This window comes from Bradysia coprophila, chromosome III (assembly GCF_014529535.1).
Source record: "Bradysia coprophila strain Holo2 chromosome III, BU_Bcop_v1, whole genome shotgun sequence".
NCBI lineage: Eukaryota > Metazoa > Arthropoda > Insecta > Diptera > Sciaridae > Bradysia > Bradysia coprophila.
In genome coordinates this window covers 4489051-4503341 of record NC_050736.1, presented here as the reverse complement: position 1 = coordinate 4503341, position 14291 = coordinate 4489051, and the positions used below count along the sequence as shown (strand labels likewise).

Genomic DNA, 14291 nt, shown 5'->3' with positions numbered 1-14291 from the left:
TTTTGGGATGATAATGTATAGTATATACGAGTGCATTTACCATCCCTTGCGATAAAATGTTCTCTTTTTTTCTTCAAAAAGTGGAACAATTTTAAATGCTTTTTAAGTCTTTAGATATATTTGGTAAAATATTGTAAAGTTTTATTTTCAATGCGTCGTGTTTATGGAATACAGATTGCATTGTATGCGGAAGTAAAAGAATTTCGTATAATATAGAAGCGTGAGAGAGTTTTAACAATTTTTGAATTTTGATGGGCCTTGATTAAGTAGAGGTCTCTCACGAAAGGTTATATATTTCACCTGCTTCCAGACTGAAATTTTTTTCGATGGGAGTAATTATCTAATGAAAACTGATGACTAAAATACATGATTGTCACATGTTCAATTCAATTCAATTCAAGTGGAAGAAGAATTTCATTCGATCTATTGAGGTTTGGCACTGTTTGTTAATGCCACCATGCATGATATTTCGAACTTTTGCAAGCTCAAAAAAGAAAGAATTGAAAGTATTTTAAGTTACTGTCTCAAGCAACATAACACAACTTACTTACCTTTAATCTGGGCACTAAAACGAAATTTACTGACTTCGTATTTTACAGAATTAAAAATTTGTAATTTTGTCAGAACTTTTTTCAACGTTCTTAAGGTAAAAATGAAGAAAATAGTTATTTATGCAACAAGAGTAATTTGAAATCATATGAAGGTATGTTTCGCCCTAGATGTCGATTGTCAACCAGAGGCGAAGCCCAACTGTGTGTGACATTAAAGTACATTTATCTATGACTAGTCTCCTTATATTGGGACAATTTTGTCTATTAAGATCTGTAGAATGTTCCCGATTATTGTCGCTGTTATTGCACTTTAGTCTTTCAGACCACTGTCTCTGTGAATGAGTTTATCGTAGGTATTTCGATGAACCTCACACATATGAATATGACACAATATAGTTTCAGAGTACGAAAATGGTTGAAAAAAACTTTTTCTTCCTGTAGTACCAAAACCGTCACATTCACTCACCAAATTTAGTACCGAAAGAGCAACATTCTCCCCTACTATTTTCTCTCAATTTTCATTCCCGCTTATGTCATTTTCGATCCTATCTTTATTCTTTCCCAAATGTGTCAAGTTGTTGTATGTACGCGAATGTAATGTTTTTAGTGTTTTGTGACAATGCATTCATAAGGATTGCTTTCAGCATTCATACGGACTGCTTTCGGCATTCATTCGGATGTCTTTCAGCATTCCTACAGATTGCTTATTTTTCGACATTTGTGAGAATACATGCACACGGAACGGACTTCTTAAGGCATTCATACGGATTACTTTCGGCATTAATATGGAATGCTTTTGCACCGGTATGTTGTTCAGTTTTGTTGTTATGTTTTGTTCGGAATGTGACTTTGGTACTCCAGGAAGAAAAATAGTATACAAACCACGGATCAAAAAGGTGTGTTATAGACCCAGGTGGTGAAAACGTCCTTAGTCTCCGCTCCGCTTCGCGTCGCTCCATCCCTGGACGTTTTCACCACCTGGGTCTAAAACACACCTTTTTGATCCTTGATATGTAACATACTATTTCGCACTAGAACGAAAAAAGTTATTTTTCAAACTCTAAAGTACAGTCTTTTTACCGTGTAATAATTTTACTCATTACGTCGACAAAGAGGCAAGAAACAGTGCAATTCCGTCACAGAATTGCATAAAGAATTTTTAAGTCATTTTGAAACTGATGAATTTCGGCGATACATCAAACAAAAGAAGTAGCAGATTTGATGTTCCTATCGTTATACACTAAACAAAACCTATTGCTATTTGAGGGAAAGCAGGGACTATTTTTAGGAAAATGTTTTCCCACATGTTCCTAGATTATCACACTTTTTTCCTAATTTTCCCAAAAAGCATTTTTAGGAGTAAGACAAATATGGTAAAACTGGAAAAATGGTATCTTAATATTAAGTCAATTGAGTCAATTATTAAATAAAAAAAATGAATCAGTGTAAAATCCAGAGGGATAATGTCTTTTTATCAGTAGTCGTCGAAATACTCGAACGAAAAATCAAAATTCGTAATTGATACACAATCCACAAGCTCTACCACACAATTTAATTGAAAAGTCTGCATAAATATGACATGAACTGCACCGATATTGAGACAGTTGATGCATTTATTATGAACCGATTTTAATATTCGACTTTCACAATTTAAGCGCAGACATGTATGAACATGTATGAACGGTGCAATCTATTTACACGTCCGAATAATAAATGTTTAAGTTAAACGAGGATGTTACATTATGAAGTTGATGGACGTCCTTTGCATTTAAATCGTGAATAAATTTGATTTTGTAAATTTTATGCAATTTTTCTCGGATGCATTACTGTCAAGTCAACTGCATGTCGGTAATATTATTTTCCACAGGAAGTAACATTTTTCTCGGTTGCGGATTTCCTTCTTACGATGTAAAAATAAACGGATTTTCAATTTCAACAACCATGTATTGTCAATAAATAAATAAATAAATTTCCAAGCTTAAACTAAAAGTAATGGCAGTCTAATCTTCACATTCTCTTACAACCGGATGGATAACAACTGACGCTCCGGTGCATCCAACTGTATCAGCGATGTAATGATGGAAATTACTTTCAATCGTCCACATATATCGCTTCTGTCCGGGCATGACCTGAGTAGACAGGCGACAGTCTCCACCTCTTTGCACTTCGAGGAAATTGCTGGATTTGAAACAAGTGTCTGTATTCCACAGATAAATGTCGTTCAATCCCTTGTATCGTAAGAATAACGAAGCTCCGTTATCCGTACCAAGCAACACAATTGGTTGTCCGTTCGGTTTCGGTCCAACATCTACCACAGATCCAGAACCTGTTCCCTTTCGCAAATGTTCCGTTTTAATTGAAAATAGACGTGGCGAACCCAAGTACGTGAAATAGATGACATTTGCGCCGTTTGCCTTGCGAATTAGAACCATATAAAGAACATCATTTTTGGAGCTACCATCTTTAACAGCCACCGGTAAGACGACTCTATAACTTTTGTTGTCAGTAACGTCATGAACTAAAATGGCACGTGATCCTGCATCTGCGATGTATCTGTGAAAGTAAACGAACGAAATATTTTTTTAATTGGATGGTGAAAAATGTGTTTCTTGCTTATCTAATGCAATCTGTTGTCACACAACAAGCAATATAACAAACAACGGACAATGTGTCTTCGTAAGAATCTTTCCCTTCGGCCTTTTGTTAAACAAATTGTTGTAAATGTTCAATCGTTAGTTTAATATATCATTCCCAAGTTTCAACAACACGAGAAGAAGAGAAAAAAAGTTAACCCCATTCATGCTGACATAAGCTTTTATGGTTTTATTAGTCACGACCGCCGCCTGAACGTTTTTCATGGCCTTTGCTGAGTGTAGTGTACATACAGCACAACTTGCACACAAAAACATAAAAACCATTTAAGTTAAGGAAAAAAATCAAGAAACCTTAAAACGTTGTGTTTCATGGAAGAGTTGGTGTGATTTCGCAACTTTTGCGGTCAAGATACACACTGATATAAAAGTTATTTTAACTGTGCTGAACATCTCGGATTATTTTCACTTTACCATTTTTGCTCATGGTTTATTTTTTGAAAGTTATTTTTCTTCCTACTTACAGACTCAACTAAGCGTTTGATTTACGAGTAATTCTTTATCTTATTTTTTGTAAACTTTTAACGCTTATTATAGCAAACTTTATTCAGAACTTAAATTTACATTCTACATGCAACAAAGCGACTGCTACATAAACTTCTCTACAATTTAAAAAGAAATTTCCAGGTATCATTGAGGAAGAAATTATTTCATGAAATGATTCTCCCCATCGAATTGAAAATATTTGCAAGCTCATTCTCACATTTACCACATTAATTTCGCCACTTTAAGTTACCATGACGAAAATGCGAGGGAAGTTCAACAAGAAACAAGAAAAAATAACACCTCAGGCGTACTTTATTCTGAAAATATTTCTTGGAATTTTTTTAAAATACATTTTCTACGAAACGAAGCATGACATTTTCTTGTTATTGAATGAAAAAAAAAATATTTCGAAGTATTGCGAAAAACAATCAGCATAAATTCCAAATGTAATTTAAATAACACACCAATTAAATAGGGCTAATTAAATAAAGATAAATTGAAATAGATTTCGATCAGTTTACAAAAAAAAAACAAGGTTGACGTAATGTGATATAGCTTTAGATGCCCCCATGAAAAGCACCGAGCATAGTAGAGAAATACTTGTGTCAAATATAAATAGTAGTTCTTACTCTAATCCCATGACCTTGAAACAGTGTAAAAATCCGAAATTCTAATACACTGTCAGAAGGCACTTTTTCTATTAGTATGCTTGGTGCTTCGCCCCATTTGAAAATTATAATCTGATTTTCCTCAGTTTTGTCCAAATAGAAACGGGTGGTCATCTGTTAATTTACCACAGCGTGGACAAAAATAAGCAATGAGCTGTGTGCAAGTATTGTTAATAAGAGTGTGTCACACATCAGAGCAACTAGTGTAGTAGTAGTAGATAATTCGTTTGGTCAAATAGAGTGATATTTACATTATAGTGTGACCTTGAAAACATGTAAAAATGCAATTAGGAAAAGTTATTTATGCAACAAGTTGCGAGATGTGGTAGTTTTTTGTTACTAGATGTGAAAGTATGAAACGAGCGAAACGAGTGTTACAAACACATCGTCTGACATATACACCCCAATTTGCAACGTGTTGCATACAACAATTGAAATTTCCTCGGAAAATTCTCTTTTCTATGCAACATTCAATGATATGCAATCCTTACATCATCGAAATTATGCATGAAAAAGTGAACATTTTGCCACGGAATTGCATAAAATAATTGCGTGCAACAGATGAAGCATGATTTATCTTCCATATCACGACTACTTGCTTCAAAATGAAATTGCAAAGCAAATTTAAAAAAAAGTATTTAAAGGCAGAGTAAATTAAAATGATCGATTATGATGGTTTTTTAGCGTATCGTGATTTGAAAACGAGTATAGAACTAAATAACAAGTTTTCGATCGATTTTTATAACATTCACAATGTTTTTTTGGTGTATTGAGCTTTCAAGCGCACGTTTGTACTTCGAAGTCGAGCTTATGCGTGTGCGTTGGAACTAATTACAGATAATAAACCTAACAAATGCAATATAAACAATCGAAATGGGCGGTATGTAAGACTATACTGCCTTTCAAATCTAGATACACTCAGAGTCAATCATTTGCTTCCACTTTATATGATTTGGCATAGAATTGCAACCCGAGGGAAAATGATAATAAGCATTTTCTTAAGCTATATCTTCGAAGAAGTAAAGAATTTAGGTAAATCCGAAGCAACTCAATTATCTATGGTGAAAAATTTCTCATCGCACATTGTAAGTATTAACGTATTAACAGGGATGCAAAGACACACAAAAGACGAGGTAAATTAAGCGAAAAGAATCAGAATTAAAGACGTGGCAGTATAAAATAGCGTTTCTTTAACGTCACAATATGTGCATATTAATGTTAACGTAATCTTTTGTTCTAAAGAGAAGAAAAATGAAGAAAGAAACGTTACGCTTGATGGTATGGATTAATAACAAGCTATATTAATGTACCGAAGGTATGCCTTCCATTCATTTCACTTTACTTCTTGTTGAAGATGTAAGTAAAAAAAATGATAAGAAAATGAGAAAATGACTATTGTCTTCGGTGGTGCACAAATAGGTGTAGACGCAAAATGTACAATGTACTAAAAAGAATCGCAAACTAGGTCACATTCAATGAAAGAATAAAAGAACTTAACAAAAAAAAGTTAGGCATACAGGCTGTGTTTAATAGATAGGATGAGAGTAAAATCTTTTTGTATAGCGAGGGAGAATGCAATGAACAAATTGAAAATATTGTCCAAATAAAATTGACAAAGCGAAACAGAGTGAAATAAACACTCCTCTCAATTATGAAGCAAAATGCTTCGCTTTGTAAATTAATTCATTGTGACCTGCAGTATATTTGTATGGTTTCAATTGTTATGCACAAATTGTGGAAAAATTTGAAGTTAATTGCAAAATTCCATTTTTTTAATTTCATAAAATGTCAGTAGATCTGGCTTCAAATAGACTAATATTTATAGTCATATCGCGAATTAAAATTTCATTAGAACAATGGTTTGCTACGGACAGCAATAAAAAACCACTTTAGAAGTCCTGTCACTCAATATTTACGAAATAATTTGTATATCACAGCATCCAATCACAATATGCAACTATAAATGTCTGTGCCTCTCTGAATTGTTTGAAACAGCCATATCATTATATCGTCCATTTAACCAAATCAATCATTTTTCGAATTGACCACACTGTTTAGTAAACAGTACCGATTACAAATTCGGATTCTTTCTTCTTCAACAAGAATATGTGCAGCAAATCATTATAGTACTTACTACAGGGAGAGAGAAAAGACCTTCGACATGATTTATGATTTGGAAGTTGTTTTGGTTTGTAATTGATTCCACTAGAAGTTTGTTGAACAAATGAACACATAGATTTTTATTTTCTCAATTTTTGTTAGGCTAACGCTTGCAACAAGAATGAAAAACTAAAGTAAAAAATCTAGATTTTCATTTGCTAAACACATTTTGTTTGGAATCATTTACAAACCACAACAACTCCCAAATCAGAAAAGATGTCGAATTTCACTGTTATCTCCATGTAATAATGTTGACGCTATATATATGAAGCTAGAGTATCATTGCATGAATTGGTAACAATTTAGATTGAATTCAGGATAATTTCCAAACAAAAAAAAATAGAAAAGCTTTACGGAAGCTTGTAATGATATTTTCCTGAATATTGCAATAAATTGGAACAGACGAAAAAAAATCAGGTGGTTATATTCGATGTGTTGTGCTATAAACTATACAAAAATGTTAGTCAACATAAATTAGCGAGTAGTCATAACTATTCATCTGCGTTTAATTATGATTTATAACATAAATTCGTTCCTAAATTCATTATGAATTATATACATCGGATATAATGGTTAGAAACGAAATGTATGCTGTACTCTCCATGTCTCTACTCGAATGAAATTTCTCCAAGTAAACATCACTGTGTGGTTTTTGCGTTAAAACTCATCATAAAAATAGTTTAATTTTTCGAATATTTTTACGAGTTTAAAACATGTGCACGAGTATTTGTGTATCTGAGAGCAGATAAAGTTGATACTCAAGATGTAAGTAAAATTTTATTACAGATTTGAATAATAAAATTTTATTATTATGGCTTTTCGAGAAAAAAAAGAACTTTTAATAAACATTTTTTGATGAAGGTATAATATTGTGTTTACCTTAAAGACATGAAATTTTGTATTACGGTTCTACGGTATCACTCTTTCTCTCATTAAATTACTTCGTGTATCCATTCGTTTCGCAGTGAAACCTCTGAACGTTCTGTGTGAATGCATAGAATGCTATGCCAAGCATAATTAAACTACAAATTAATTAACATTAATTCATAATAAAGTTAAAGTGAACAACGACAGGAGAAATAGTAAAAACACGTAAAACAACTATAAAATACTAACACGGTATGCAAAAGCTTTATTGGTAGGAAACGTTTTATGATTCCACCATGAGTTGTTTTAATACTAGCACGGAAATAAAGCTCTGTTAATGTTTATGTGGTTTGTAGCAGACGATCATTGTAAATGTACAAAAATTTTATACGACAATCAAAAGAGCCAATATGTCTTGATTCCATAGTTTCTTTATTCGTATGGCTGTCCGAAGTGTGAAAACCCAGTAAGCCGTAACTTTGTGGGGTATAAATGGTATAGCACGGAAAATGAACACATTGCAGCGAACATTTTGTTTAACATTAAATTTTAAATATATAGGGAACGTTTCGGTGGAAATAAACGTAAGGTGGAACAAAAATTGTTTAACCCGGTCACACATACAACAATTTTTTGAATGCAACACGCAACTCTGAAACCAAGAAAATCACATAGAACATGGAATTTAAAATGTTTCAGACAAAATTCATGAGGGCTTACTTGACTGTCGGTGTTCTGTAGCCGGCATTAACGAGTGAAAATTTAAAACATTATTACGATTATAATTTTCTCACTATACATGGAATGATTGTATTTTCTTATACTATTGTTCTGGCAGAGGTTCTAGATTGCTACAGTTTAATTTAAAAAGAAAACATTCGCAAAGGTACGAACGGACGAATTGTTACCTTTGTGAAAATGTTTGAAGAAATTTTCTTTGAAGTGTACAAGTGGAGGTAACGTTCGAAAAGGATTGAATACATAATTGAAATTATCATCAAAAAAATTCATTGAAACCGTTATTATCATCGCAATCACCTTTCGGTAAATTAAATTCGAAAGCAAATTTAAAATTCAAATTGAACGCAAAAAAAAAGATTTCTTGTATTACATTCTCATTGAATCAAAGATCTAGAAGTGTAAGATAATCTGCGTGGGATCGGATCCTTCCCTGCAGCAATATTTTTTGTTGTTTTTTTTTGCGACTTTCAAATTATCTCGGTTGATTGCAAACTCTCCAACCACAATGATAATGTACGGCGCAATTTCTATGTGAACATGCATTCATATTACATTTTTAACAAGCGTTGCGAAAATGTTGAGCTGCACAATTCAACAAAACTAAATGAACAATATTGAAATGTAATTTTAAATTTAAACTAGAAAATTTGTAATGGTCTGCAAATGAAAAACAGGAAATGATATTTTTTGTTAATTCGACTTGATATTCGAAATGTTTATGGGATAATATTCCGATGAAACATTATTGTATGATTAATATTTGTACAGCACGGGCTTAGCATTTACTCTGTACATGTAAATAACCGTGAAAATCAAAGGAATTTCCATTCCATATTGCTGTCGAACTTATATGTATGATTATTGTAGGATATGTGTTTGGATTTGTTTTGTTCTTCTTTTGAAAATGTTGTATATACAAAAGTGATGCGAAAATCAGGGTCATATCGTTCTTGCACAAATTGAAAATATTTTGCGCAGTAGTTAATCTATAATTTGTAATAAAAACAAATTAAAACAGGTGCGACTCTGAAGTAATAAAAGATATGCTACGACAAGTGTTGTCAAAGGCATACAAATCTACTACTTCAGATTTGGTATCAAACAAAAGAAGTAACAGATTCAATTGCAATGTGCGATACATTTCCCGTCTATTAAATTAGGAATATTTTCCAGTGGTCGTTGTTGTTCGTAATTGATTACACAAGTATTTCGTTGGACAAATGAAAATTTAGATTTTTATTATCTAAATGTTGGTTAGGCACTCACAACAAGAATGAAATACTAAAATAAAAATCTAGATTTTCATTTGTTAAACAAATTTTGTGTTTAATGATGTACAAACCACAATTACTCTTAAAACAGAAAACAACTGGAATTTCAGTTTCCCCTCCCTGTAATATTTGTAAAAACAAAACTTTCAATTCAAATACGATTAGCCGAAGCAATGAAATTTATAGTTAACAACGTTTCAAAATCAAATATTCTTGAAGATGTTGTCCTGGACATAATACTTGCGAAATAAAAAAAGGAAAATAAATCCATCGTCATCATATCTCTATACACAGTAAAGCGTCAACTTAAATTTTACCTGACTTCATGATTATAATGGACATTTGAGGAAACAAATTTATGAACTACGTTCCGGTTTCATAAAATAGCTTAATTGGCTACCGAAGTTTTATAATCTCCACTTTCATCGTTAAACGTGAAAATACTTCAAATAAATGTTCAGCATAAATTCTGTCCCTTACGGAACTCCATCATTAAAACATTAAGATGGTATGCGAAATTGAACGAAATTGTATATTTCTGTGGTTACATGCCGAAAACCGGATCGACTTTAGAGACATTCGAGGTCGTCATTATTTTCAGGATAATTTTATAGACATCCAGTCAAGGATCATCAACATTTTATTGTTTGGAATAGAATTCCTAAATGTCGTTTTTATTTGGCAACGAACCTAAAGTCAATTTGTTTCGTGTATTACATTTTGCTTACAAACTTTTTTTTCTCATTTCGCAGCGAAAAAAAGAACACAACGTTACGCTGCGATAATTGAATTTAAATGCTGTTCGTACATGTTACGTCCGTGGGCATATTTGGCAATTGGACAGACATGTTTCTGGTAAATATTTTAATTTTTTTGTACGTGAAATGTTGATGGTACTTTAATAAAAAAATTTACAGCAATGTGTGCACGAAAAATTTTATTTTAAATTCATTTGATTTGTTTGAATTGAAGATTTTTACAAGGCTAGATATTTTTGTGTGGCTCTGATCTTCGGTTTAATTTGCTATAATAATAAATAATAAGCAAAATGTAAAATGTGGCAAAATTCTTTTACAAAGATGATGAGTAAACCAAAAATTTGTAGGTTCAACCGCAATTTCAAACAATAACAAGCAAAATACTCATGACTCTTCCAATCACCCTCGTTCAAAATGTAGGCCACAAACATAAGAGACAAAAAATCGTTCAACTTTCCCAACAGAAAACGAAAGGTAGATGTAAGAGTTATGGTATTTACGTTGTTATATGTACATTTTGATATTATCGAATTCTATAGACACCGAAGGATTGTCGGAGCCCCATAACCAAATGATATCTAAAGAGAACAATATAAGAATCTATCTCTGGGGATGTTTTTCAATACTCAACGCCATCATAATATTGTACATAGGAGTAAAAGAAAATTCACAAACATTTTCGTTTCACCATAAAACTTTTTCTTATAGACGAAATTTTCGCACATAATATTTAGTGACCGTTTATGACTTTACTGTTATGTACGTGTATATGTATGCTTCATCGGGAAATTCGATTTTTAGTTAAATCGAGATGATTATCGACGTAGAAAAATCATAAAAGAAAGTTCCGATTTTTTTTTGTGTGTAAAATAATTGAATCAATGGACTGGATTCTAACACATAAGAAAAGATTCAAAAAGAACATAAAAAAGCCAGTAAAAGAAAATTAGATTTAAAGAAATAAAATTGTGTAAATTGAAACGAATTAAGTAAACAAAAGACGAATTAAATTAACCATTTTCGGAGAAAGTTTTTCATGCGTGAAAATAAATATTTTCGATGAAAGTCTGAGCTTTTTAACGACTGTGAGTTAATGACTCAAATTAAAGTTATAAATTGCAATTGTCGCCCGTTTTAAAGCTTGATTAAAAAACTTTCTCCACTGTTGTATTGATTGAGCACTTTGTCGAACGTATCCCGAAGTACCCTCCCAGGTATTATTTCGTGTAATAACATTCAGGTGCGCACGCAGACAGGTGGAAAACATTATCGAATCAACAGTTTTTTCTCCGAAAATTCATTTCAAAATTTCGTACGATATTCCAGACCGTTCAAATATTGGTTTTCAATGTTTTGAAGTTACAATAAATTTAAATTAATGATTTTCCAATTTACTTGCCTTCGGCTGAGAGTCTATATATACATGGACGGATTTATTTTAAATGTGTTGAATAAGATGTTAACAATGGATTAGGTATTGCTAAGCTCAAGTTAACGTTGACACGTTTTTCCCCAGTTATTATCGAATTTAATGAGAAAGTTTAACGTAGACGATATCAGGCCTATAAATACCGTGGAAAAAAACTTTTCGGTGAACCTTTGTTTTCTTTACACAAAGTTTTGTTATATTTGAGGAGCGTTAGAAGGGGACATAACTTGTCATTTTCGCTGATTTATAATTTTTTATTAATAATTTTCATTTAGAAATATTTGATCGGAACAACACTGGTTATTATCATTTTATAAAAGTGTCAAGAGTTTTTGGAAAGCGCCCGTTATATTAGTTGATTAAAAAAAAAAGATTTCAGGGCAACATTCTTTTCGAATTTAATAAAGAAAAAAGAAAATCAAAATTGATTTACTTACACATAGGCTCGTCCTTCATTGTCATAGTCGACCAACAAATACTGCAATCGCGAAACTTGAGTTAACACATTGGATAAGTCGATAACTTTGACGACTTTCTTGGTACGCAAGCTGATAGCTACCACTTTCGGTGCACATCGTTTGATTGGCTGCAGTAAGGTATGCACAACACCAACATCCAAAACCCATAAGATTTCCTGAAAAACAATTTTGTCATATTTGAAAACCGAATATTCCTACAAGATGAGAAAGTCAGCAAAAGTTGTTGCTATTATCTTAAAAGCTTTTACAGATAATCGTTTGTAAACACTACCAAACTCGAAACTATTCACCAGAATTACGGCAATTTTAATTAACAAATTACTGTCACTAAAGCGATTCACTTTAACTTTGTGTACCAAGTATGCTCATACCATTAACGTAATTACTCTACCATTCCACAAAAGTAGAACCATGAGCACACACTACACACCTTATGTTCGGATAGTGTAAGATTATATAAACAACAATAACTTACTTGATCATCGACAAACAAATCAACAACGGATTGCAACGCCTGACAGTTACCCTCCTCTTGCAGTGACCAACATGGAAACGGTGCTATCGGTGCGGAGCAACTACCTTTCTTCATATTAACAATGCCTAATGTAATTGGAACACCACCCTTATACCGTGGCACCGCAACCAAAGCGTTATCTTTGTAAATTTGTGCTCGGGTCGCTATTACATTTCTAGCTGTATACCGTCCAGTGCTTGTGTAAATATTCTTTGTCGATTGGCATGGCCACTCCAAATTGTTGCCACTCAAACGATATGTCAATTCTGGTAAAATTGATTTATCACATTCGCACGATACACCCACAATCGCGACGCACAACAGAACAAATACTTTACTCATTTTACGCGAGCGATATAAATTTTTTTGCTTGAACGTTCAATTTATCAAATTAAATTTCATGCGAAAAGCATCACCCAATGTTCGTATGCTGACTTACTTTAAGCTTAATCGAGTGACTAGTTCTTGTGAATATCTCAACAGGAGTTATATATTTCATCCAAAGCAATAGAACGTGATTTATTCAAGATCAATTTGTTTGTTGTTTGGCTAATTTTTTGTTGTCGCTTCTTTTCTGTTGACTTTACCTTTCTGCATAATGAAAATACCTTTCAATGCTAAAAGTTCATTGCATACAAGCATATTCTATATTCTATTTGTTATGGATTGTGTGGCATTGATCGTCATTATCATTTTCTTCTGCTAAATTAATTTTACGTAAATAAAGCGAATGAATTGTGTAGACGTGAAATATTAAATATTATGACTAAGATGTGTTATTGGGATATGTGAGTCGGTTATACTGTCCCAAAGTTCTTTCTTATTAAGAATGTGACTAATGCTAACAAATAATTTGCTCACATGGTTGTAATAAAATGTATTGGATGAAAATGTGGGCTTATACTCGAGACGATTGATTTCAATTTACTGATGAATTTAGCTAGGGCAACTTTTATGTTGATTAATTGAATATGAAAGATATGCGCGCAAAGTAGCCAAGATACACACGAATAGACGTGAGACACGCGTTCCATTTATTCCAATTACGTTTGTCCAAATTTTGTTTTTTTTTTTATAATCTTACCCTACAATTTCTCCCAACAACAACCTTCAAGGAACTATTGAAACTCGTATGATCATCTGCTATTGACAGCAGCGACGAAATAAGGGAATACCGACGACGCATGTGGTTTTATATAGTGATTGAACAAATAAAATAAAAGATTTTTCCGCAAATCAGCTGAAACTTCGGGAGCCTTTGTTGTGAAAAACATTGTGTTGACCTCGGGCGAAAATAGGAAATTTAATTTTCTCGGGTGACAATACCCTTGAAATTTCTCCATCGATGAACGAAATGATGTTTTGTTGACGTTTCGTCTTATGACACTTTGGGTGAGAAAATGTCTATTTTTCTCTCTATCTTTTGACAGTGGAGAAATAGTACATTTCGTACTGAGGACAAAAGCTTTAATTGCGTGTGAGAGACTTCTGGAATCTAATACGCTAAAATAGACCTTTAGTCCGTGGATACAAATAATATTTTTCACATCAGGAGAAAAAATGCGTCAATAGTACATTTTGTTACGAGTGATGAAAAGTTGAATTTTTCGGTACTAGTCGTAAGCTTGTCCTAACGAGACGGAGCCGAGTAGGACTAGCTTACGATGTGTACCAAAAAATTCAGCTTCCATCACGAGTCATAAACGATATTTTTAT

The 14291-nt window shown here is 32.7% G+C and overlaps 1 protein-coding gene across 1 annotated transcript; it reads right to left on the bottom strand.

Annotated features, from left to right (window-relative positions):
* Positions 1 to 2474: 2474 nt before the first annotated feature.
* Positions 2475 to 13072, bottom strand: LOC119078797 (major royal jelly protein 3). The gene is made up of 3 exons (XM_037186508.1): positions 12537 to 13072; positions 12020 to 12216; positions 2475 to 3104 (listed from the first exon to the last, which is right to left on the bottom strand). Exons 1-3 carry the CDS (start codon positions 12915 to 12917, stop codon positions 2552 to 2554), a joined length of 1131 nt encoding a protein of 376 aa, XP_037042403.1. The 5' UTR covers positions 12918 to 13072; the 3' UTR covers positions 2475 to 2551.
* Between the last annotated feature and the right edge of the window lie 1219 nt (positions 13073 to 14291).

What these genes read in the sequence shown, in the direction of transcription:
- LOC119078797 (XM_037186508.1), bottom strand. Translation starts at nt 12,917, where the DNA reads ATGAGTAAAGTATTTGTTCTGTTGTGCGTCGCGATTGTGGGTGTATCG. An exon ending in ATTTGTTTGTCGATGATCAA is followed by an intron (nt 12,217 to 12,536) that starts GTAAGTTATTGT and finishes ATTGTTTTTCAG; the next exon opens with GAAATCTTATGGGTTTTGGA. An exon ending in AATGAAGGACGAGCCTATGT is followed by an intron (nt 3,105 to 12,019) that starts GTAAGTAAATCA and finishes TTACTTTCACAG; the next exon opens with ATACATCGCAGATGCAGGAT.